At 49.3% G+C, this 24090-nt stretch overlaps 4 protein-coding genes and 1 long non-coding RNA gene across 6 annotated transcripts; 1 reads left to right on the forward strand and 4 right to left on the reverse strand.

Annotated features, from left to right (window-relative positions):
- The first annotated feature begins 27 nt into the window (after positions 1-27).
- LOC136192969 (uncharacterized) lies at positions 28-1231 on the forward strand. Its single transcript, XR_010671264.1, has 2 exons — positions 28-1057; positions 1103-1231. It is a non-coding gene; the product is annotated as an uncharacterized lncRNA (long non-coding RNA).
- A 297-nt stretch (positions 1232-1528) lies between these two features.
- On the reverse strand, positions 1529-4814 carry LOC136192932 (patronin (microtubule-binding protein) homolog). Its single transcript, XM_065981695.1, has 11 exons — positions 4691-4814; positions 4523-4642; positions 4258-4470; positions 4110-4195; positions 3815-4047; positions 2533-3758; positions 2369-2478; positions 2053-2317; positions 1900-2001; positions 1772-1836; positions 1529-1724 (listed from the first exon to the last, which is right to left on the reverse strand). The coding sequence occupies exons 1-11, from the start codon at positions 4745-4747 to the stop codon at positions 1604-1606; spliced, it is 2598 nt and encodes an 865-aa protein (XP_065837767.1). The 5' UTR covers positions 4748-4814; the 3' UTR covers positions 1529-1603.
- LOC136192958 (uncharacterized) lies at positions 4781-5660 on the reverse strand. Its single transcript, XM_065981732.1, has 4 exons — positions 5481-5660; positions 5290-5432; positions 5018-5240; positions 4781-4959 (listed from the first exon to the last, which is right to left on the reverse strand). The coding sequence occupies exons 1-4, from the start codon at positions 5622-5624 to the stop codon at positions 4831-4833; spliced, it is 639 nt and encodes a 212-aa protein (XP_065837804.1). The 5' UTR covers positions 5625-5660; the 3' UTR covers positions 4781-4830.
- On the reverse strand, positions 5652-8057 carry LOC136192941 (espin-like). The gene is made up of 9 exons (XM_065981711.1): positions 7713-8057; positions 7357-7658; positions 7233-7301; positions 7031-7185; positions 6889-6967; positions 6721-6832; positions 6594-6654; positions 5923-6538; positions 5652-5873 (listed from the first exon to the last, which is right to left on the reverse strand). The coding sequence occupies exons 1-9, from the start codon at positions 7991-7993 to the stop codon at positions 5782-5784; spliced, it is 1767 nt and encodes a 588-aa protein (XP_065837783.1). The 5' UTR covers positions 7994-8057; the 3' UTR covers positions 5652-5781.
- A 26-nt stretch (positions 8058-8083) lies between these two features.
- On the reverse strand, positions 8084-24089 carry LOC136192925 (cadherin-23-like). Of its 2 annotated transcripts, XM_065981684.1 has the most exons (58): positions 24016-24089; positions 23852-23935; positions 23590-23670; positions 23465-23530; positions 23272-23411; positions 23151-23219; positions 22998-23087; positions 22849-22947; positions 22695-22793; positions 22505-22633; positions 22265-22447; positions 22042-22215; positions 21690-21986; positions 21440-21633; positions 21255-21384; positions 21101-21195; positions 20950-21046; positions 20767-20895; positions 20397-20714; positions 20133-20345; positions 19821-20078; positions 19672-19765; positions 19159-19617; positions 18708-19103; positions 17042-18651; positions 16834-16983; positions 16649-16780; positions 16228-16593; positions 15953-16174; positions 15772-15894; positions 15413-15718; positions 15151-15360; positions 15000-15098; positions 14833-14952; positions 13426-14781; positions 13262-13369; positions 12923-13204; positions 12727-12867; positions 12574-12670; positions 11899-12516; positions 11450-11841; positions 11287-11394; positions 11060-11236; positions 10793-11008; positions 10611-10742; positions 10317-10554; positions 10107-10264; positions 9933-10047; positions 9731-9879; positions 9445-9669; positions 9304-9392; positions 9101-9253; positions 8975-9041; positions 8799-8920; positions 8657-8736; positions 8475-8601; positions 8366-8423; positions 8084-8319 (listed from the first exon to the last, which is right to left on the reverse strand). In XM_065981684.1, exons 3-58 carry the CDS (start codon positions 23651-23653, stop codon positions 8182-8184), a joined length of 12477 nt encoding a protein of 4158 aa, XP_065837756.1. In that variant the 5' UTR covers positions 23654-23670; positions 23852-23935; positions 24016-24089; the 3' UTR covers positions 8084-8181. The 2 variants fall into 2 exon arrangements, with proteins under 2 accessions (XP_065837756.1, XP_065837754.1); XM_065981682.1 differs by having other exon boundaries at positions 23852-24046.
- Between the last annotated feature and the right edge of the window lies 1 nt (position 24090).

A 24090-nucleotide genomic window follows, 5' to 3' on the forward strand; every position in this document is an offset into this window, starting at 1 on the left:
TCTGCGGTTAGGCCACGTGATCACTTTAGACCAATGATGGCGTCGGATGGCGTTTGCTGACTAAGCGGGACGTTCAAATGCATCGCGTCGCACCGATTTCCTTCAGTTGCGGCAGAGGGTGGATGCGACGCGGTTCGCTGCGTCTCTTCCTTGATCGGACCGGCTCGGGGGAAGACAAAAGGCAAGTCTTGGATTGTTGTATCAGCGAGGCCCACGATTAATCCGTGCCGGAGCCCGTAGGCAGGGCGAAGGGGGGCTTCGGCCTCGGTTCTCGCACTGGGATTTAACGATCGCCGATGTCTTATTGTTGCCAACAAGTACGGCCCGCGCTAGGCTCGAGCGGGCACGACTTGGAGGGGGTGTTCACTAATGGCCTGGTTGCCGGCACTTGTCTCACCCGATGGCACGATTAGACGGAGGATGATCCGGCCCAGGAAACTTCAATTTGAGCATTGCACTGCCTTTCTTGTCGACTCCTACAAACAGTGGTCGGCCGTTCTCCACTTCCGCAAGCTCCGGTTCTTCTCAGGAAAATATACCGAAGAGTTTGGTACCAACGAGCCGGGGGACTCGGTTTTAGGGGCCGTTTCTCGTCCAGGCGGTACTGATCGGAGTGGCCGAGGACCCGCAACTCGCCCGATACTTTTTGGAAGGGGGTCATCGCTTTGCGAAGACTTCCCTGGGCTACGACGCGTCCGAACCTCCCCGCTTTAATATCCAAGAAACACTAAACACAAGGGAAAAGGAAACAAAAAGAAATACACACACAAACAGACAAACAGATCAATCCCTGTTGAAGCACCTGACTGAGGTGTCAACAGAGCTAACAGATACACAAACAGGGGAATGGGGAACAATACACTTAACTTTACGAAGAATAATACGAGCATTCTCGCGCTGGAGACAAACCGCCATATGACGTCGCCAGTACGCGAGAAAGCTATTTTTGTCATTAAAAAAGTCGATCGACGGGCGTTCTGCTACTTGCCGGAGGATGCGTAGCGCAATCGGACCCGCGGTGTAGCCTGGGTAACGCGAATACGGACGCAACAAAAAGGTACGTACACGGATTTATTGGCAGAGTCTAATCTTATTTTTTTAGGGTGAAAAAGGAAGAAAACGCGATCGAAGGAATCGAAGGACAACGCGCTTGACTGGATAGCGATTTCACTTCGTTAGTGCGTATTTCTGCATGCGTTTTTTGCGTTGTGCGAATAAATTGTGAAATGGAGAGCACGCTTCTTGCGTTTCCTCGGACTTACTTCCACGTGATCGTTCTAAAATGGCCGATTCACGCTGTAGCAGCCATCTCGCAGCTTCGCTGTGTGATGTACGGCTCTGCAGACGATCCCAATCCTTTTGCCGAATCGATCGTCCCATTTTCGCTTTTATTTGTGGCTAGAAAAACGCTGATCGGTCGATTTTCTTGCGCGCAGACGTTCTACTGCTCACGTTCTCGGATAAAAGCCATTTTCGGTTGACCGCCGATTCCTTTGGGCCGTCTAAATAGCGCAAGTGACCAAACCCATCAATGCACTTGCTTTAATTCGCAGAATAAATATTAATTAATAGACGCATTACGGTAACGAGTGTGCATGCAGTCTCAGATTGGAGGCTTTGATGACCGAACAGCCCACAAATAGTCGTGGATCGTGAATCCGTCAATTGTCAAAGAAATCTCCTTCGTCTGGATGATTTGAAATGATCTGGAACCAGAGTTGTATCTAAAACAAACAAATTCAGTTAGATAACACTGTCCGGTAGCTCTCACTTCATGACTGAATCGATCATGCCACGTCCGACTACTTTCGGTCCCTTGCCAAAAATTTTTGTTACCTGCACAGGTAAGAACAACAGCAGAAAATAGAATTATGCGTACTATATTATTTGTCACTGCACCTGATTGTTTTCAGGATTGAAGACGTACAAGCCTCTGAATTTGCATCCTGTATTACTTCGAAAGAGCACCACGAAATGATCCCCCGTTGAATTCTCAAGTGCCTGGTTCACAAAGGATCAGTCAGGATAAGTGAGGACGTGCATATTTTTTACCTGCAGGGCCTTCACTTTCAGCTCAGTATTCGGAGCACCCGCTAAGCAGACGTGACAAACGGCGTTATGAATCAGTTGTTTGTTGGATTTCATTGTCATTTTGACGCGCAGGGGCCCCAGCTCCGATTGTGCTCTAGTTGATTTTGCCGATGCCAGAAAATGGCGACCGATGGGTTCCTGGCTTTGCCTTTCAACTAGAGGCTTCGTAGCGACCGCTTGAGGCTCAGACGGCTTTTCAGACGCTCTGGGAGGATCCTGGTCCAGTCTGCAAAAAGAAATCAGAGTCCTTCATTTAGACAATAAGTAGTCAATATACTTTGATGTTTCTTTGACTTTTTCTGCTTCTTGTCTAGCTGGTTTCACAGCAGATTTCTGACGAGAAGACATAAATCGTTCCTTTCGTCTTTCTAGCTCCTCTTGACTGATCTAAAGAAAAGAGCTCAGATTATATACGTAGAACATGCTGAGTCAATTTCGCACTTTATCCGTTCCCCACGTTTCAACAAAGAATCCAACCGGCTTCTCTCCCTGACCGTCATTCCGATCCAGATCATCGGCCCGTTGCACCAACTCTGGCTGTTCGTTGTCAGCCACATTTTCTATGTGCAGATCTCCTGCAATCGCCGGCAAATCAGCGGGATCGTCGACCACGTCCTCCGACGTTTCAATGACAAGCGCTTCGCCGTCCAAACGATTGGCCGGATTGGACGATTGGGCCTTCTGACGATGAAGATATTCAGCAAAGATTAGATCTTGCCTCTTTTTGATTCGTTTAAACTGTTCCTCTTCCTCGTGCCGCCTCTCCGCCATTATGCGACGACGGATTTCGCCCATCTCCCACTTGGCGAGCAACCACTGGCGATCCGCTTCCGACATGGGCTCCTTCTCCGCGTCCGCAGCGTTGTCTCCTATCGAAGACTGAGGTAGAGGAGCATCTACGACATCTTCTTTTTCTTCACTGCAGTTGTCGTCGTCGTTCGTTTCGTTGTCCAACGCCTCCTCCTTTTCAGTGTGGTCATTTTCTACGTTTCTCTCTACGGGCGATATTTCGATTTCATCCAGAGGAGACGGAGACCCTTCGGACTGATGGGAAACAGGCGAGGACGCTCGTGGCGGCGGCGACGACGGCAGTGCCGCCTCGGCGGTCTCGTCCACGTCAAATGAGAGAGCATTGGCGGCCAGCGGCGAAATCGCTTCTCTCTGATCATCGGTTATTGGCGGTGCTTTGACGACGTTAGCAGGCGAGCATAGCGCAGGCGACGAGTAGGATCGAGCAGAAGCGACTGACGTCTCTTTTACCTTATCAATCGTTTGATGGACAATGAGAGATCTCGCATGACGGTGAACGGTGTAAACGTCATTTTCTAAGGCAGTTGATTCCTTTTTCGGTCTCTGCAGAGGAACGTGATCCCAAAACGCGGGATGGCTTTCATTCTTTGGCGGCGGCGGCGGCGGCGGCGGCGGCGCTCTACCCTCAGCGAGGCTGCTTGCATTCGAAGACTCGCGCTGATTCACGAACAATTCGAACAGCAGCGTAATGAAAGCAACGATGTTTGGCCGAAGTAAGAGAGACGTTCGTTTCAGATCATCGGTGGTTAGCGGCGTGGGGAAGCTGAGATGAGAAAACGCTCTTCGGCAGGCTTTTTGAATAAGTTGCATATTGACGTCGACGTCGCTGTCGCTCGCATGTCGACACAAGACCAAATCTAAAAGAGAATCGTCATTGATTTACAATCAGAAAGCGTCTCTCAAACTTCCGCACCTTTCAATTCGAGTAAATCGGGCCTGTAGAAGCTGATAAGCACGCCAAGACACTGACCGTTATGCAAGTCTTTGGCAAGGTCTTCCATTGGCAATACGTCGATCGGCTTATCCAGTTGTGCGGTCTGTCCTCCCGTTCTGACGTGATTCTGACAAACTTTGTTCACCCACAACAGAAGGCTGTCTTCCAAGTCGAACGGCAACTCTTTTGAAGCATTAAACGCGCCAAACTGCCTATGAACAAAAAGAGTGAAAAATAAATAAATAAATTAATTAATTTGACTCTCATTTCCTACTTCACTAAATTCACGACTTTTTCAACGGAGACGACTTCGTTCATGTACGCCATCATGAGAGCGTCTATAAGCGCCAAATGAGCGGTCTGGAGAGACAGAAAAAAAATTAGCGCTATCAGTCAACGAGAAAGAATCATGGTTGGCTTGCCTCTTCGAGAGGATCGCGTCGAGCGAGAACGTCTTCGGTAACGGGCGTCTCGTCGTCGCCGTAAACGACGTAGAAACCGCGTCGAGACAGCGCTTGAATGACTCGACGAGGCGCGTCGCTGTCGTCGTCGGCGAAGAGTCGCTTCGAAGCGCGGCAGTAGATCTCGCCGTTCGAGAGAAGGGCGGCGATGTCTGCTCGGACTTCGATTCGCAGCTGGATTTTCGAATTGCGAAGTTGCCGAGCGTTTCTTTTCGTTTGGACTTACGCGAGTTGTCAAGACGTGTGGATTTTCAATCGACGCGACGATGTTGAGGTCGTCGATGGGATTTCCTTCGAGTTTTTCCACGAGCGCGACGAGCCATTTCAGTGACGAGCGAAATCGGGACTGAAACAGCAGCGTAAGGGCGTAAAACAACGGAAAAGGATCAGGAACCTTGAAAGGATCGTATTGCCGCGACGATTCCTTCGCCAAAGCCATCGCTTTCGCCATCGCATCCAACTGCCGCGCGTTACAACACAGTCGTCACGTGCACAAAAATCAATATTGAATATGGACCCACAAAGCTGAGGAATCTAATTCCACTCGTTCATTGACACACCCAATATTGGCTCATATTCCTCGGCCATGCTACACTTTTTCGGCTTTGGGCTGCCCATGTACGCATCGCAGATCTGTGTAATCAAGTTTTGCTGCTCAATGTGCTGGAAAGAACGTAGACAATTAATTAAACGGTAAGCACAAACACGTTCTTTTTCATACCCTTCCATTGAGAGTGAGCCAAGGTGTGTACTCGTGAGGAGGATCGAGAGCGGCAGTTTCTCGATAGTACATCATTCCCAAGTTATAGCCAAGTTCGCCCGTAGCACATTCGTCGATTCTCGTCCACTCCATGCTTTGCTTTTGAGCACACGTCTGAGCCACCTCATAGCTTTGCTCCTTACCGTGCGCCTCGAGGCAGACAACAAACGGCCACCATTCAGCCCTATTGCAAGGTACCCATGAAACTGAGGATTGTTCGAGATTTTTCGCACCTCTTGGGGTAGTAGTGCAAAACGCACGCCTCGACGGCATTCATCTGGCATTCGATTTCGCCGTGCTGACAGACGAACCGTTTGCCCCCTTCGATCTTGGCGTTGCCCCACGGAACGAAGTGAAGCGTGAAGATTTCGCCAATCTAAGCCGTGACGTGTCGTCGTGGAATGATACAGGGCAAACTTCTAACCTCTTCGACGGCTTTGTTCATCTCGCCCTCGGTCAACGCGTCGCAATAGGGACACAGCGCTTCGGAATAGAACGAAACGTTTACGAGCGGGGCAGCGTGAGCCGAAAAGGCGAAGAGCGCAAGGAGAAGAAGAGCGTAGCCCATTGTTTACGACAGTCTGTGACTCTGTGTACTCGTCTCGTGACCCGTTTTTCTCGTGACCGGACGTCGCGAATCACGCGTGGGGGCGTTGCGGTCTCGTGCAGAAGGCATATCACCCAAAGTACTGTACGGCTAAAGTGTGCAATGTTCTGTACCCGTTTCACATGTGTGTCTCTTCTATTTCCACTTCGGCTTTCCACATAAGGCCTCGCTTCTCAAAGACAGTTTCAAGTTCAGACATCATATCACCATCTACACATCATAATGCCAAATTATTCATTGATAGTCAAACTTATATGACCTTCATAAAAGGTGTCGACTTTGCCTTCGTGGCTTGAATCTTTCCGCTTCTTCTGAGAAGCCCGAGCAGCATCTTCGGTCACATTGATATCGGCATCCCATTCCATCGGTGGCAATGAGATGGAATCAACGACTTCTCCATTCTCTTTCTTATTCGATGGCAACGACGACGTCGGAGAGTTGGGCGGATTGGCTGGCTTGGAACGACGAAGGCTGCTCGGCAAAACGCTTGCATAGAGATCGTCAACATCGACCGGCATATCCATTCCAATCTCAGAGCTAAGCTTGCGTATCTGCCGCTCAAGCGTCCCCGACGTAATAACAGAGGTGAGATTGGGAATTGCCTCGGCAGCAGCAGCAACAGGTGACGTTTTTCGTGGTAACGCATTGATTCCATATGGATACGGATCAATTTCCAGTGACGGAGTGTCGCTATCTTCATTCTCTTTGCTGAAAGTGGCGTCTTTGAATTCTCCAGTGCGATGATCGGAGAAAGGCAATTGCTTGTGATTGACGCCGCTTTCCCAACTTTGGGCCCACAGATGCTGAACGAAGAGGGCGCAGTCGGGATGCTCTTTCTGATGTGAAATGGCAAGCGTGTAGGGACACATTCCGTCCTAGACAAGTGCAAAGAATGAGGAGGAGTGCAAATAGAAAAATACTAAAACCAACCTTGTCTTCAAGAAATATGTCTGCCCCAGCATCAACCAAAACTTTCAGGCAATTAGAAAAACTGCACGTAATAAAAGTAAGAGGTAGCCAAAGTACACAACGTTGGATTGCAACGTTCTTCACTCACCCAGCATCAGCGGCGTCATGAGAAGGAGTGCATCCGTGCTGATCTTTCATATTAGCAGCTACACAGCCACCAATTCTCAGCAGCCAAGTCAACGTTTCACCGTGCCCTTTTGCTACACGTACAGTACTCTTCCTCTTAATTAAAAAATTAATTATCTACAATTCATACCTGCAGCAAAGTGAGCAGGAGTGGCTCCGTCGACGGTCTGTCGAAGAACTTCTCCGACGCCCACCTTCTCAATCAAATACTACACCGCAAAAAAGCCAGATTTAACTCTCCCCCGCCCACTTGTGCACGAAATCGGCCTCGCCTCCGCAACGCGGGTATGCCCTCCCTGCGCGGCGGCGTGAATCGACGTCATGCCGTCTTTTGCCTGGGCCAGCGGATCAGCCTTCGCCTCTTCGACGAGATACTCGACGCAGCGCATGTGGCCTTCCTGCGCAGCGAAATACAATGGGCTACACCCTAAAAAACGTTTGGAGAACCCCAAAAGAAGGAAACGCCTCCCTTACCCGCCTGATCGCGATACCACACAGCCTGTCGTCTAAATTCGCCTAGAACTCTCAAAGACTCGATGTTTCCTAAGCGAGAACAAGTTAAATTTCAAAAAAAGATTTCTTTTGGTCGCGTTCTCGCCCGCTGCCGCTGCCAAATGTGCGGCCGTCGTGCGATTTTCGTTCGCCATGACGAAGCCGACTAGACCGAAGCTCTCGAGTATCCACGCGACGATTCGCTGTCGATTTTTCACGCAGGCGAGCGCGAGAGGCGTAAAACCGCGCCCGTCGACGTCGCCCACGATGCCTGTCATGTCGCGCGGATTGAAGCTCACGAGCAGCTCGAGCGACTCGAGACTGCCGCGCACGGCCGCCACGTGAACAGCCGTCTCCCGATGGAGACCGCGCGAGTTCACGTTGAAGCGCGAACTCTTCAGAAGAAGCCTATGCGAGCTAGCCCTAGCTAGGGTTTTAGTATAAGGGAGGTTTTTATCTCGCCTGATTGCGTCCACGTTGTTCTCGCGTGCGGCGAGGTGAAGTGGCGTCGCGCCGTTACGATCGGCGGGTAGGATTCGGCGTTTACCTCGCTTTTCCGCGGCGATCAAGCCCTTGAGGCAAGCGGTGTGGCCGTGAAGGGCGGCGCGGTGAGCGCTGAGAACGACGCTCAGGCAATCGCGACACGCCGCTTTGCCGCGTCCAATCGAGCCGCTATTGACGCTGCTGCTGCTCGTCACGTTCTTGCTCTTCTTTTTCTTGCTCGTGGTCTGTCGAGAGCTCATCGTCGTTGAGTGTACAGTGAGGCGGATGATCGCTGTCTGCTTGGGAACGCCCTAAAAGGGGGAGGAGGTGCCAATCAAAGGCATTCGAAGTACGTGTGAACGATCGATCGTATAAAAGATGACGTGTTAAAAATATCAAGTGACATTCAATACGTTATACGTTCGTCAAAACGTTTCAGTTTCAGCTTCTATATAGCTGTGGTCGAAACTTCCGATTCGTCAAGGGCATCGGCGAGCAAATTGTCGCGACTCGATCTGTCTTGAAGATTGTCTGAATCACTTGATTCCGCATCAGAAGTGTCAACAAACATAGTCATTTTTATTTCCTAAATATACAATTACCATAGAGCACAGTACCATTTCAATAAATACCTGGGACTCATAAAGTGGATTTCCCTTAGTCAAAGCACCATCGTCGTCTTCATCCTCGCTATTCAGTACAAATTTAATTTCAAAAAATGCAATCGTAATTGACACTTACGTCATGGCCACAACCGAGCCTGCGGTTTGACTTTGCTCAATCCAGGTATCATAAGGATCAACCCAAATAGGATTCTCTTTAGTGATCGTGTTTCCTTTTTCTTCTTGAAGACCCATATCATACGGTTCTATAAAGTACCATGCCAAAAAATTCGCAATGCCAGTAAACGATCGGATAAATACCGAGTTGAAGAGTTGAGGGTGGACTTCCAAACATGATACCGTCTCCAATCAGGGTCGTGTGTAACCTTTTCTTATTTCGTCTACGTAAAATCAATTAATGAGTTACTGACGTGAAATATCAGCGACGTCTGCAAGAACGCACTTCCTTCGTTCGCAGCAAATGATGATGAGGACAAGAATGAGTATGAAAGCAATAACTGAAGCGGCAATTATGAGGGAAAGTCGAACGACATCAACTGAATCCTTCTCAATAGGTTGAGCAGGCTAAAAGGTTTGCTTGTGTACGCGGTGAGTGTGCGCCAAAAAAAGGTTACTTACAATTACACGCGTGACGTTGAATTCGCTTAGCAGAGTATAAATCACCTCGAGGTTCTTGTCCAAAATCCTAACGACAAATTCTCGTGTCACAAAAGAACTAACTTATATCCGACAGGAAGAGCGTACTTGATGACTTCGTCGCGAGGTACAATTACGTTCGTAGTCGGATCGATGGCGTGCAAAAACACGTCTGTTTGAGTCGTGTCGTACACGTTCTCCTCCTTGTGCGACTGAATTTTGTCAATATTGACAATCAGTCCAGTTATATTTTCCAAAAGTCTAAGCAGCCGGTTAGGGAGCAATTTTTTTATAACTATCAGACAGCATACTCGTCTAGAAGATCTTGCTTAGTAGTGACAAGCTCCTTCTCCACTCCCAAGACCATGAGGACCTGCTGCGAGGGCGTCAGCACGTAAATCTGCACGAGGACGTAAGTTCACCCCCATTTTTCCCCAGAATTTGCTACATACCGTCACGGTAGCCTCGTTGCTGTGAGTCACGACTCGCCCGAAATTGTCGTACGCTCTGACCTGAACGACGTAGTGCTCGCCTTCGTTGCCGAAGAACTGTTCCGCGCTAGCGGTGTATATTCTTCCATAGACGGGATCGACGCGAAATAGGCGACTCGCTTCGCCACTGTCCGTCGTCAAGGAGTAGCGAATCGTGCTGTAGTTGCCCGAGTCGAGATCCGTCGCCTGTACGCGAGAAAAGAAATCGCATATAGCTGGGCTTTTTGTCGGCGCAACAGCCACGCACCACAACAGTTCTGATGTGAGCGTCCAATTCTGCGTCTACCGGCACGCCGGCCGTGTATTGCCGCCGGGGAAAGATGGGATAATTATCGTTGACGTCGACGACGTCTATGCGAACAGTCGCGGTGTCGTTTAGGTGCCACGAAGTTTCGACTGAAAAGAAAAGTTCACACGCTGCATCACTGGCACAGACAATTTTATTTCACCCGTCGGTCTAATCGTCGGTGGCGACGTCGTGCTTGCAGAGGTCGGAGAGACGACCGCCGTTGCCGTTGGAGGCACATCGGTCGCATTGGCGACGGCTCGACGGCGACGACGAGACTACGAAAGCATAAACGATTAAAAGATGTCTTGTCTGTCGCGTCGAACTATGTTCTCACCTCAAGAATAGGTCGCGGATATTCAATATTGGGCCATTTTGGGACGCCCACCATGGCGTTGCTCGCTCGCACCGTCAGAGTGTAGGACTTCGTCGTTTCATAGTCTAGCGATTTTACGAGAACGATAATGCCCGACGAATCCGCAATGCCAAACATTCCTAGAAAATTTTTGTCAGTCTTTCGTGCGTGAGTTTTCTTTTTCCTTATTACCTTGTTCGTTTCCTTGGATTATTTCATATAGAATCTGCTGATTTTTTGGAGTTTGATCGGAGTCGTCAGCGGCGACCCTTCCAACTGCCCAATCAACGCTCAAATCCTCGTCGTGAGAGAAGGTGTACGACTTTGATTGGAAGACAGGCGGGTTGTCGTTCTCGTCAAATATAGTGACTAAGACAGTGGCTAAGCTGTAGAGTCGAGTTGGTCCATTGTCGCGAGCTTGAATAGTTAACTGAAATAAAATGAGAATATGATTCCAAAAGTAACTATAGTAACGCAACTGCGTACATTGTACGATGCTTGCTTTTCCGCATCCAATGAGCTCGATATAACGATTTCGCCTTTTTCAGGATCGGCCAATCGGAATTGAGTATTTGGATCACCATCCACGATGGAGTACACGACAGTTCCGGCTTCTCCCTATAGCAAGAAGTCTTTTTGTCTGCAAAACGCGTGAAACGAAGACTCACTATGTCGATATCGAAGGACGAAACGGTGACGATCGTTGTGCCCAGTGGAAGCAGTTCGGAGACCGAGACCTTGTACTCGGCTTTGACGAATTGAGGCGGATTATCGTTGACGTCGATCACGTGAATGAATATCGTCGTGCGTCCTGACAGACGAATTGCGGACAGCGAATTTTCCGCAACAACAGTAAACGTGTAGTTGTGGCGGCTCTCGCGATTCTGAAATTGCATTTCCAATTAATTTCACATTTGCGCAGATAAATTTCTTACCAGAATTGAAGTCGTGTATATTTGCCCTGTACTTGAGTCAATTCCAAATGGAACATCGGTTTCAACAATGCTGTAGTTCACGATTTTGTTTACGCCGATGTCAAGATCTTTGGCTGCCAAGGAAAGGATAGCAGTGCCGATCGGACTATTTTCCGCCACAGTATCGTCGTACAGAGACTAGACAAAAAACATCGTTTTTGCTTAGCTAACAGAAGCCGAACACAAACCTGTTCAAAGTAAGGCGAATTGTCGTTAATATCGGATATGGTGACCGTCAGAGTTCCAAAACCAGTATTCACCTGACTACGACCGTGATCGCGGCCTTGAATAAAAAGCTAGAAAACCCATTTGATAAAAAGGAGAAACCGCGTTTCTTCGATTTCCTTATACCTGATAGAGAGCCTTCGTTTCTCGATCAAACATCCCAGTAGTCGAAATCAAACCGGTGTTCCCGTCAATCACAAATATCCCGTCGTCACCAGAGGTGATCTGATAGGTAACTCGCCCATTTTCGCCGATGTCGGCGTCCGTTGCGTTGACGGTTTTCAACGTTCCGTTGACGGCGAAATCTTCTGGAATTACGATTTGATGATCGCGCGGCGAGAACACGGGCGAATTATCGTTGTAGTCCGACACGCTGAGGTCGATTCGCGTCTTGACGCTGTGCGGATTCGTCGGACTGTCCGTCACCGTCGCCTCGAGAACGTAGCTATCCGTCACTTCGCGATCCAACGAAGCGACGGTGTAAATCTCACCGCTCTTCGAGTTGATCCCAAAACGATCTAAGATAATTTCGTGCGGTGAGAATCAACAAAAAGCGAAGAAAATCGCTTTCTTACTTTCACCGTTTCCCGCCGTGATTTGATACCTCAAATCAGCGTTCGTGCCGTGATCGCGATCGGTCGCCGTCAGAACGAGAACGACGGAATTATTGCTCGTTGCCTCGGAAAGAATCGACGCATAGGCGGCGGGGAAAAATATCGGCGAATTGTCGTTGACGTCGGTGACGGTGATCGTCACTTCGGTCGTTGCCGTTTGCACGGGCGTGCCGCCGTCGTAGGCAACGACGTTCAATCGATACGACGTCGTGTTTTCATAGTCAAGAGATCGCGTAAGCAAAACGACGCCCGTCATGGGGTCGACGGAGAATTGGTCGTACGGATCGCCACCGGTCTTATTGAATCGTACTATGCCGTTGACTCCGGAGTCGCGATCCGAAGCGGACAACGTCGCGATCGTGTTGCCGATTGATACGTTTTCTCTCAACGTCGCCGAATAGACGGAGCGCGTGAAAATCGGCTTGTTGTCGTTTACGTCTTGAATTGTGACGCTGAGTTTCACGGACGAGTTTCTCGGGCCGGGATAGACGCCGGAATCAGAAGCCATTATGGTCATGTTGTACGACTTGACCGATTCGTAGTCGAGACTTCCTATCGTCGATATGACTCCGGAAGATGCTGCACGTAAAAAAAAAGACGTATAGGAAGCATCAAGAAAGATTTAGTGCTGCATACGAGAAATTCTAAATTTTCCAGCATCTCCATCGCTGATGGCGTAGCTGACGAGTCCATTCGGTCCGATGTCTTCGTCAGTAGACGAAACGACAGTAACCTGTGAGATAAATAAGAAATGACTTCAAGACCAAAGTGCCTATTTAGTATGAGTACCGTGTATCCTCCGAAAACGTCTTCCTTAATTGATGCCGAGTAGGACGGCTTGACAAATTGCGGCGTATGATCGTTGACGTCTCCCACGACAACGCTCACGTTTACACTGCTAGAAAAGGAAGGACTGCCAGAATCAGACACCTAATTAAAGATTTGCATTCAGGCGTTTTTGGTATAAAATTCCGCTGGTTCCTACCGTGACGGTGAGACGATAGCTCGATTGCGTTTCTCTATCCAGTGGTCCAGACGTCGAAATCGCGGCCGTCGTGCTATTGATGCGGAAAACGTTTCCCACGTTTCCGACCGACTCCAATCTGTAAGCGAGCACAGCATTCTGACCGACGTCGTCGTCTGTGGCGGAGAGACCGTCCAACGAAAGAACGGAGCCAACGCGAGAATCTTCAAGGAGACTCGTCTGATAGTTGGAAAAGGGAAACTCGGGCGAATTATCGTTTTTGTCCAAGACTCTTATGACGACCTAGAAAAAGACGTTCGTCTAAAAATGAACAACTGCACGGCTCAACGTTAGTCTTACTGTCGTACGACCGATTCGCGGAACCACGTCATCGTCCTGCGCTGTCAAGCTGAGCGTGTAAATATCCGCTTCCTCGCGATCCAGCGAAGCGTTCGTCGAAACGAGTCCCTTTGAAGAAAGGTTTTTGGCACAGGCATAAAATACAAGCTAACTAAAAGACTTACCGTATTTGTGTCAATTTTAAAAAGACTCTTGCTATTTCCAGCGCTGATCGAGTACGTTATAACACTGGCATCCTTTTCCGTCGCATTGACGGTAAGAAGAGACTGTCCGGGCGGCAGATTTTCGTCCACCGATGCTCGATAGTTCGTCTTCGTGAAAACGGGATTATTGTCATTGACGTCGAGAACATTTACTTCGACCGTCGCCAAGCTCGATCGATACGGATCGCCGCGATCTCTCGCTTCGACGACGAAGCTGAGACGGCTTCGCGTTTCGTGATCCAGAGCGCCTCTCAGCACGACGGAACCGATCTTCGGATTTTCAATGTGAAACAGACCGTGCGTATCGTTGCCTATGTAATAAACGACTTCGCCGTTCAAGCCGAGATCGACGTCGGTGGCGGCGACGGTCAAGAGAATCGAATTGTTCGCCGTCGATTCGAGCGCGTCGGTGCGATAAAGTCTCTGCGTGAAAACGGGATCGTTGTCGTTGACGTCCGTCACTTGAATTTTCACCGACGCCGTCGCCGATTTGGCGCTCGGCTGCCCGTTGTCGGTCGCGCGAACGCTGAACGTGTAGTCGGCCTTCGTTTCGCGATCGAACGCGAGTCGGGTTCGAATTTCGCCGCTGCTCGCGTTGACGACGAATCGATTCGCGTCGCCGCTGCCGCCGTCGATCAAATCGTAGCGCAATTCGCCGTTGACGCCGGAATCCAAATCGGACGCGTCGACGTCGAGCACGAACGAACCGACGGCGACGTCCTCGCGAATGTCGGCGGCGTACGAGAGAGCGTCGAACGTCGGCGCGTTGTCGTTCACGTCGACGATGTGAACGATCACTGGAGCGTAGCCGCGTCGCGCCGATTGACCGCCGTCGGTCGCACTGACGTTCAACACGTAGCGACTGCGAAGCTCGCGATTCAAATCGTCGCCGACGCTGACGACGCCCGTCGTCGGATCGACTTGAAATTTCGCTCCGCTGACTATTCCGAAATGGATTTGAGCGTTTGCGCCCAAGTCCAAGTCGGACGCGGTGACCGTTAAGATGGAGAATCCGACCGTCGAATTTTCGACGATGTTTGCCACGTAAGAGTCGGGATTGAACGTCGGGCTGTTATCGTTCTCGTCCGTGATTGTGATTCGGAGTGGGACCGACGAGGCGAGAAGGCCCGAATCGGTGACAGTCAACGTCAAGTCGTAGTTGTCTTTCGACTCGCGATCCAACGCAACCGATGTCGAAGTCTGCACGACTCCCGTCTTGTTATTAATGGTAAAATTGCCGCTTCCCGGTCCACTGAGCGAGAAGGTAAAGATCTTGTTAGAGCCGATATCGGCGTCTGTCGCTTTGACGAGAATTGGCTAAAGAAAAGAGCAATCAAATTTACAAAATGTACGGTGCAAATTTTCTACCATGTTGACGCTCTTGCTTGGAAGAGCGTTTTCGTTCATCGTCCCCGCATACGATTTCTCTACGAAAATGGGAGCATTGTCGTTGACGTCGTTCAGCGTTATAAGAACGTGAGTAGTTCCCTGCAAAAGAGAATAAGCAACATGCGTGGATTCACTATCAGACGCACTGATCGAACGTCGAGAGCCTGATCCGTAGCAGTGATCGTTAAATCGTAAGAAGAAATCGTCTCTCTGTCCAATGTACCAGTCACCGTTATTTTACCACTCTAAAAAATGATGAAAATATATTTCAACTTTGATGAAAAAATTGGGTTTTACCGTTCGATCGATCTTGAACACTTTGCTCGAATCGCCGGAGGTGATATTATAGCGAACGAGCCCGTTTACACCGCTATCGCTATCTGTAGCAACAACCGTTTCAACGCTTTTACCGGCGTACGTTCCTTCGTCGATAGCGACCGAATACGAGCTCTTAGCAAAGACGGGCGGATTATCATTTATGTCGGCAATATTGATTTCGACTATCGTCTAAAATATGCAATGTTTTCTCTCCCTCTTAGATTATTTCGTTTTGACGTACCACTGCCGACTTGGCCGGCACCCCTTTGTCGGTCGCCGTAACTTCCAAATCGTATCTCGCCGTCCGTTCGACGTCGAGAGAATTGGCAATGAGAACCGTGCCTTTCGTCGCATCCAACGTGAAATCGCTGTCGGTGTTGCCCTTCGTGATAGCAAACGTCACGTCGCCGTTCGACGAGCTGTCGGCATCCGTTGCCGTCAGCGTGACGACCGGTTGACCGACGAGGCTATTTTCCGGAATGGTGACCGGCTTGAGAACCGAAAAGACCGGCGCATTATCGTTTATATCCGTGACGGTTATGGTGACCTTACAAACAAAAACGTCCAAACATTGAATAGCACGAGAACGGCTCTACTCACCTGCGCTGTAGCTGATTGCCTTGTCAAAGAATTTCCAGCACCGTTCTGGTCCTCGGCGCGAACAGTCAACGTGTGGCTTTGCGACGTTTCGTAGTCTAATGACTGGGCTACGGTCACTGTTCCCTAGGAAAAAAAACAACAACGATGTTTTCGCGCGACTTTGATGGGATTGATTACTCACCGCCGTTTTGTTCAGCGCGAACAGACTGTCGTCGTTTCCACTAATGATTGAAAACACGACTTGACCGTTGGTGCCGGAATCTTTGTCGGTAGTCACGAGAGTTGCGACGACGCTTCCGAGACTCGACGATCCTTCAGCTAGAGTCATCTTGTACGGAAGATTTTGGAAGACGGGTGCGTTGTCATTGACGTCGGTGATCGCGATAGAAATTACAGCGGTAGCCTGAAAAAGAAAAAAGTCCAACTTTCATTGGAGCGCGAGTAAAAGTGTCTGACGTTGTTTCGAGGTTTTCCGCCGTCCAATGCCCTCACAGTCAAAGTGTAGGCTTTCTCTCTCTCGTAGTCCAAACCGACGGTATCCGTTTGCAATAGACCGCTGTCGCTGTCCATCGTGAATTGCGAACTGCCGACGCTGGGCGATACGGAAACGACAGAAAACGTGACAGCCGCATTCGATCCGACATCGGCGTCGGAAGCAGCGACGAGAACGACTGACGATCCGCCAGGTAGATTTTCAGGAATCGTCGCCGAATAGATTCCGCCTTGAGTGAAGACGGGCGAATTGTCGTTCACGTCGGTGACCGTGACTTGAAGCTGAGCCACTCCCGTCAAGCTACCGGCACCTTGGTCCGTTGCCGTGACCTGGAAGAACAGAGCGAAGGCTGAGAGATAAAATTCAAATATTAAACGCTAGTACGTTTAGAACGTAAGCTGGACTCTGTGGAGTCGCTTCTCGATCGAGAGATTTTACTGTCGTCACTCGTCCCACATTTGGATCCGGTATTGAAAAAATGCCTTCACTGTTTCCACCGGTGATGGAATATTTAATCTAGAAGAGACAGCGATTAAATATCTCACAAACAACGAACACTTTATTCATACCTGTTTGTTAGTTCCAATGTCTCCATCCGAAGCGGACACCGTAGATACGAGTGTACCGATTCCACTCGGTCCTTCGGGCACAGACGCCGCGTAGAGGCTAAATTCAAACACAGGACTTTGGTCGTTCGTATCCAAAACGGTGATTTCAACCTAGAAAATAATACTCTCACTTATTAGGCATTATTACAGAGCAGAAACGTTCTCCTACGGTCGTCTGTCCTGATCGCGGTGGAATTCCTTGATCCTTAGCTGTAACGGTCAGCGTGTAGAACGCCACTGATTCGCGATCCAATAACCCAGTCGTCGACACGACGCCCGACGTCGGATTGACTTGAAATTTCCCACTTCCGCCAAACGTAATCGAATAGGTAATCTTCGCATTTACGCCGCTGTCCGCTTCCGAAGCAGAAACGGTAACAACAGGAGTTCCCTTCGGCATATTCTCGTACACGCCCGCTGCGTATCGACTCTTATTAAAAGTCGGATCGTTATCGTTGACGTCCTGAACGGTGACGGTCACCGTCGCCGTAGAGCTCAACGACGTCGGCGATCCCTTGTCGGTCGCTTTCACGGCAAATAGGTACTCTTTTTTGACGTCTGCATTCAACGCGGAAGTCGTCTTCACAACGCCGGAAGCCGAATCAATGGAAAAGACGGTCACATTGATCGACGACGAATCGGCGAACGCGTAAACGACTTGAGCGTTCGTTCCGACGTCGCCGTCGGACGCTGTCACCGTGACGACGGTCGTGCCGACGAGCGCAAGTTCGCTCACCGACGTCGCGTATCGAGCAGCGGAAAACGACGGCGTGACGTCGTTTTTGTCGGCGACGGCGACTTGAACCGTCGTCGTCGCTGTTTTCGTCGGCGATCCCTTGTCGCTCGCGCGCACAGTCAGCGTATGAGACGTCGCCGCTTCCCGATCCAACGTCGCACTTCCCGTCTGAACTTCGCCCGTAGTCGCGTTGATTTTGAATCGACTCGACAGATCGTCGACGAGCGCGTAGACAATTTCGCCGTTCACGCCGTCGTCAGCATCGTTCGCCGACACTTGCGCAATCGACGCTCCCTCCGCTGTATTTTCCGCCACCGTACCGGAATAGGAACTCCGTGTAAACACGGGTGCATTGTCGTTCTCGTCTGCAATGATGACCTTGACTTGAACGGAAGCCGATAGGGGTACGAGCGCCGAATCTGTGGCTACAATCGCCAAATCGTATTCCTTACTCGTTTCGCGATTCAACGCTGCAACGGTCGTGATTTCTCCACTCGCTCGATTTACTTGAAAACGTCCGTCGCCGTTTCGCAAACTGTAGATGATTTTCGCGTTGACACCGAGGTCGGCGTCCTTTGCCGTCACCGTCTCGACGACCGTTCCGACTATTGCGCTTTCAGCCAACGACTTGTCGGCGTACGTCGGCGGATCGAACACGGGCGAATTATCATTGACGTCTTCGACGTCGACGAGAACGCTGGCGACGGCCGTGAGCGTGGGATTTCCACCATCGGCGGCTTGAATTTGAAGCGAATACGACGACTTTTTCTCTCGATCTAATGACGACGCAGTCGAAACGAGCCCCGTGTTCGAGTCGATGCGAAAGTCAGACGCGTTGTTGCCCGATGCGATGGAATAGGTGAGCGCCGCGTTCGTCGAGCTGTCGGCATCCGTAGCGCTAACGGTCGCGATGCTCAAACCCGAGCCCTGGTTTTCTTTCAACGCCGCTCGATAGATCGGCTGAACGAAAACGGGACGATTGTCGTTTTTGTCGTTGACGTTGACGACGACCGGAACCGAAGAGCGTCGAGGAGGATTTCCATCTGAAAAAAAAAGAAATTCGAAACTTGCCCTTTTTTTTACAGAAATATAGACTTACTGTCTTCAGCGGTAATTTGAAAAGAATACGACTTCACCTCCTCGTAGTCTATCGAATTGGCCGTCGTGATTTTTCCCGACGACGATTCGATTTTGAATCGGCCGTTTCCACCGGTTAACGAATACGCAATCGCTCGATCCGAGTCTTTTTCCGTCGCCGTCATGGTCAGTACCAACGTATTCAAGTCGACGTTCTCGTCGACGTCCGTCGAGTAGCTGCTTTGAGCGAATTTCGGCGGATTGTCGTTGATGTCGAGAACGGTGAACGAAATGCTTGCCGTGTCCGTCATTTTGCCGCCGTCGGAAGCGACGACAGTCAAATTGTAAGCGGGCGTCTTTTCGTGATCCAGGAGGCCCGCTAGAGTGAGAATCCCGCTACTCGAACCAATTCGAAAAGCTGCAAAGAAAAAAAGTATTTTTTTGTGAATTATTATCGTCGTCGGATTTCTCACTTCCGTCGTTTCCCTTCGCTATAGAGTACGTTACGACGCCGTTGCCGGCGACGAGGCTGTCGGCATCGGACGCTGACACGAGACCAATCGTCGTTCCGACTCCGGCGCTTTCGACCAATTGAAAAGCGTAGCTCGCGTCCGAAAATATCGGCGGATTGTCATTGACGTCGTTGATCGTCACTTCGACTTTCGCCACGCCGACGAGACGATCGGACGACGGGTTGGCCTGGTCTTGCGCTTGAACGTCGATCGTGTAGAACTTCTTTGATTCGTAGTCCGGCGACGTGGAGGCGACGTTGATTTCGCCCGAGACGGCGTCAATTTCGAAGACGCCGTCATCGCCGCTGATGATTGAGAAAACCAGCGCTCCATTCAGACCGGAATCGGCGTCTGTTGCCGTTACTTCTGCAACGGACGTACCCGTCAAAGAATTCTCGTCAATCGAGACTTGGTAGAGAGCTGTAAACGCAGTTATTAAATAAGTTAGACTGTCACTATTCTTCGTCACATCACCTGGTTTGAATGTGGGTGCATTGTCATTGAAGTCCGCTATAGTGACATTAACAGTGCACGTTCCCGTGTTGCCGTTACCGTCCGTTGCCGTCACCTGAACAGCGCCATAGCGATCCGCGTTCCTACAAACCTCGCTGTCTGACTCTTACCGTGAGAACGAACGACTTGACAGTTTCGTAGTCGATGACTCCCTTCGTCGTGATCGATCCCGTCGTCAAGCCGATGCTGAACGAGTTGACGTACGCCGACGGACTTCCGGCGGTGATCGAATAGGTGATAGCGGCGTTCGATCCCACGTCTTTTTCCGTCGCTCGCACCCGAACGACTTCGTCGCCAATAGGATCATTTTCGCTAATTGTTCGGGAATAGATGAGCAAGTCAAAAACGGGATTATTGTCATTGACATCCTAAAATCAAACGTAATATTGATAACGGAATTTTTTACTTTCTCTCTCTCTCACCCTGATGTTGACCGTAAGTGTGGCGGTATCGGTCAAGCCTCCACCGTCTTCCACTTGGAGCAAGAGCGAGTAGGACGCCGTTATCTCGCGATCCGGTTGTCCCGTCGTCGAAACGTCGCCAGTTTTGCTGTCGATGGCAAACAGCGAGTCGTTATTGCCTCGAATAATGCTAAACGTCAATTGGCTGTTGATTCCCTTATCGGGATCGGAGGCCTAGGAAAGGAAACTGCAAAAATAAAAATAAAAGAGGCAACATTGTCTTACCGAAACGGTGAGAAAATTGGAGTGAACTACGTTTTCGGATATCGTCGCCTGATACGATTTCAAAGCGAAGGCGGGACTATTGTCATTCTCGTCGGTGATCGTTACGGTCAGTTGGGCCGTCGTGCGTCGCTTGTGGTTCGTCGGTTGGTCTTCGGCGATGACGAGGAGTCGATACAATTCGCCGTACGGATCTTCTCGATCGATGCTTTGAGCGGTCGTGATTTCGCCTGTCGTCGAATTGATATCGAATCGTTCGTTGAACACTCCGGCTAAACTGTAAGAAATCTTTCCGTACGAGCCGCTGTCAGCGTCGGTCGCCTTTACGAAAGGAAACGTCACAAAAGATCGGGATTCGTATGCGTGTTTTTACCTCCACAGTGCCAATCAATTGACCAGGCGACCCGTTTTCAGCGAGTGAATAGGAATACGGTGTTTTGCTGAATATAGGAGAGTTGTCGTTCTGATCCAATACTGTTACCACCAGTGTAGCCGTGTCGGCCTGAAACAGAAGACCTTAAATAAAATGTCTCTACCAAAGTTTTTTCATTCGTACTCTTCCACCAGACGGTCCACTGTCTCGAGCTTCGATTGTGAGATTGTATGACGTCAGTTGTTCGTAATCCAAACTTAGTCGCGCCGTGACGATGCCACTACACGAGGAAAATTTACGTAGACGCTAAAACGTCTGGGTTTGAGGTCATTACCTTGCCGAATCACGAATTTCAAAGGCGCTGAGCGAATTTCCCGATAAAATGGCGTACTTCAACAAAGAATTCGTACCGAAATCCTCATCAGTGGCCTTCATCAGAGAAACAGCGCAGATAAATAATAACAATGCAATTCGCTTTTTGCACGCACCACTAGAGTGGCGATCTGAACTCCATTCGCGTTGTTTTCGGTAACAGTGGCAGTGTAAGTTGACTGACCAAATATAGGAGAATTGTCGTTGAGATCATTCACGGCAACGTTCACTACACACCGACTCAGTCTATAAATGAAATAAACAATAATGATATGTAACGAGATATGCAATGGTAGTTTACCGCCTGTGAGCTCCCAATGCATCGGCGGCTTCGACGGCTAAAGTGTATGAATCTATTTTTTCCCGATCAAGCACTTGAGCATTAGAAATAACAGCTGTGGAAGAGTTGATCGTAAAATGCCCCAAATCATTTCCAGAAAATATCGAGTAAATAATCAATCCCAACTGTCCTGTGTCTTTATCCGAGGCCAGGGGCTGTAACGCGGCAAAAGCATTACTAACAACGACGACTTCTCTCGAATTTTACTTACTCGCACAATAGAAGTTCCTGCCGGAGTGTTTTCATCTTGAGAAGCCGCATAAACAGTTTTGTTAAATTTTGGATTATTGTCGTTGACGTTGATGATGTTGACAGTCACGGTGGCCGTGTCAGATGCGCCGGGCGGATAGATATCTTGAACGGTGACTAAAACGGTGAACTGCGTATCGCCAGACTCGTAGTCAATCGTCTTAGCCAATGTTAGGATTCCTTGTTTCGAATCAATCGCAAATCTTCCTTTATCAGGCGAACTCTGACTAATGTTGAAAAGAAATTGGTTGTATGGCAGCTGTACACAAAAAGAAACATCGCGGCACTGTATCGAAGTCTTCGGAGCACTTTACTTTGTCATTATCTGCAGCAGTTACTCTGACGACGAAGTCACCTATATTTGCGTCTTCCACCAAATCGGCGCTAAATGCGGATGGCACAAATTTAGGCGAATTGTCGTTGACGTTGATAACTTTAACGTCGACTCGAGCGAGCGCGGGCGTCGAACTGCTTCCCAATTCCGCAGCCTGAAATACACCTCAATTCTCTTTTTTTAAAAGAAGAGTTCGTCTTCACCTGAACAAGGAGAATGTGCTCAGTCTTAGTTTCATAGTCGAGTGACTTCTGAAGAGTTATGAGACCAGACGCGGCATCGATTTTGAAGTGACTCGCATCAAATGCGGGATTAAAAGAATACGACACGGGATTTCCTATCGCCGCATCTTGATCCGTCGCCGAAACGGTCATAATGCTAAATCCCTAGGTAAAATAACAGCTCTAGCCTCACACCTATTGTATCTACAAGGGAAATCTCACAATTGATGCAGCTTCAGATACAGGATTTGCAACGTATCGCGACTGATTGAATTTCGGCGACTGATCGTCGAAGTCGGTCACGGTGACGTGAAGGCCCGCTTTGGACGACAAGTACGGCGAAGCGTTGTCCTACGCGCATTCGCATAAATTTAAATTGGCTTACGTAAAATCAATAATTAATCATACGTACCCTCGCTACAATTGTGAGGAAGTACGACGTCTTCTTCTCGTAGTCTAAGGACTTGGCTAAAACGATGCGTCCGCTGACTCGACTGATATTGAAAGTCGTCTAAAAAACCCCCCAAAAATTGAGATGTGCCATCTCGGTTGCAGCCAAACCCCACTTGATTCTTATCCTCAAAAGAAAAAACGAATTGCGCGTTGAGGCCTCGATCCTTGTCGGAAGCTAATGCAGTAGCAACCAACAGACCTGGATTGGCATTCTGGCAAAAAAAGATGCGTTCGGATATTAGGGCACATTGATTTAGTTTACCTCTGACACAGTGGCAGTGTAGGGAGCATTTTGGAACGCCGGAGCATTGTCATTTACGTCGAGAATTTCTACTATTACAGTCGCAGAGCCCTGCATTATATATATACATTATTTATTTAAAATACAAATAACAGATGTCTTTGCACTAGGAACCTCGATTTTTGATACTGAGTCCGCCGCCTTGACGACAAACTGATACCAGCCATCGTCGCCAGGTCCGTTCTATAACAAAAAAGGGCTTTTTCGATGCGATTACATGGCTTTCTTAGTCTACCTCGAGATCAAACACTGCTGCTGCCTGTACGATGCCCGTGCTCGGATCAATAGTGAACAATCCATTCGCCGCCCCGCCGAGAGAGTAGGTAATGGGATTGCTCTCCGAGTCCAAGGCTGATACGGTTAGAACAGAAGCGCCTGGAAATCACAGCAGTGTCATAGATACACAGTACATCTTGATCGTAGCTCACCGACTGCGTTGTTTTCCTTTATTGCGCCAGTGTACAGGGAACGAGCAAAATAAGGTGGGTGGTTATCTAATGGAATGAAGGTGCGGTCAAATGAATGAGTCGAGAGAGACGCGACGCGCTTGTACCCTGACTCCGGACGACCGCAAACGTCGCCACGAAGAGGAAAAAAGTCAAAATTCGCCGAAGCATTCTGCAAGAGCGTCAATCTAATAAAAAAACGAATTAACGCGGCAAATAGTAAATTTTGGAAAGCAATCATAACTACACTAAATGAACGCGTCAACTCTCACATCAATGCAGCCACGACACATCCAAAACAACGCGAAATAACAAAAAATACGTTCACGCGTTCGCCTCATATCGAGCGCGCTTTCACTTGTTTCAAACCTGTTGCTCTCCACTCGTTTCAAAACGATTGCTCTCCAGTCGTATCGACAAAAGTGCGTCAACTCCAGACGACGTTGTTTTCGTCTGGGTCGTACCGTATCGGTTGAGCGCACGTGAAACAGAGATCGCATTAGGTCATTTCACGTGAGCACAGACAACCCGACCTATTTGTGGCGTGTTTTCTCCATGGTAGCACACCCTCAGACACTAACTTTAGATTCTGATCTAGGCCTACGCTA

This window comes from Oscarella lobularis, chromosome 11 (genome assembly GCF_947507565.1).
Source record: "Oscarella lobularis chromosome 11, ooOscLobu1.1, whole genome shotgun sequence".
NCBI lineage: Eukaryota > Metazoa > Porifera > Homoscleromorpha > Homosclerophorida > Oscarellidae > Oscarella > Oscarella lobularis.

Coding starts and splice junctions, on each gene's coding strand:
- LOC136192932 (XM_065981695.1), bottom strand. CDS start 4,747: ATGGCGAAAGCGATGGCTTTGGCGAAGGAATCGTCGCGGCAATACGAT. Junction 4,048..4,109: donor AAAGTCGTGAATTTAGTGAA/GTAGGAAATGAG, acceptor TTTTGTTCATAG/GCAGTTTGGCGCGTTTAATG. Junction 2,479..2,532: donor AAACGTGGGGAACGGATAAA/GTGCGAAATTGA, acceptor TCTTTTCTTTAG/ATCAGTCAAGAGGAGCTAGA.
- LOC136192958 (XM_065981732.1), bottom strand. CDS start 5,624: ATGGGCTACGCTCTTCTTCTCCTTGCGCTCTTCGCCTTTTCGGCTCAC. Junction 5,241..5,289: donor TTGCACTACTACCCCAAGAG/GTGCGAAAAATC, acceptor ACCTTGCAATAG/GGCTGAATGGTGGCCGTTTG. Junction 4,960..5,017: donor GGCTCACTCTCAATGGAAGG/GTATGAAAAAGA, acceptor CGTTCTTTCCAG/CACATTGAGCAGCAAAACTT.
- LOC136192941 (XM_065981711.1), bottom strand. CDS start 7,993: ATGAGCTCTCGACAGACCACGAGCAAGAAAAAGAAGAGCAAGAACGTG. Junction 7,186..7,232: donor GTGGTATCGCGATCAGGCGG/GTAAGGGAGGCG, acceptor AACGTTTTTTAG/GGTGTAGCCCATTGTATTTC. Junction 6,539..6,593: donor ACATATTTCTTGAAGACAAG/GTTGGTTTTAGT, acceptor GCACTTGTCTAG/GACGGAATGTGTCCCTACAC.
- LOC136192925 (XM_065981684.1), bottom strand. CDS start 23,653: ATGCTTCGGCGAATTTTGACTTTTTTCCTCTTCGTGGCGACGTTTGCG. Junction 22,794..22,848: donor CTTTTGAGGATAAGAATCAA/GTGGGGTTTGGC, acceptor GGGGTTTTTTAG/ACGACTTTCAATATCAGTCG. Junction 15,895..15,952: donor TCGCGCTGAACAAAACGGCG/GTGAGTAATCAA, acceptor TTTTTTTCCTAG/GGAACAGTGACCGTAGCCCA.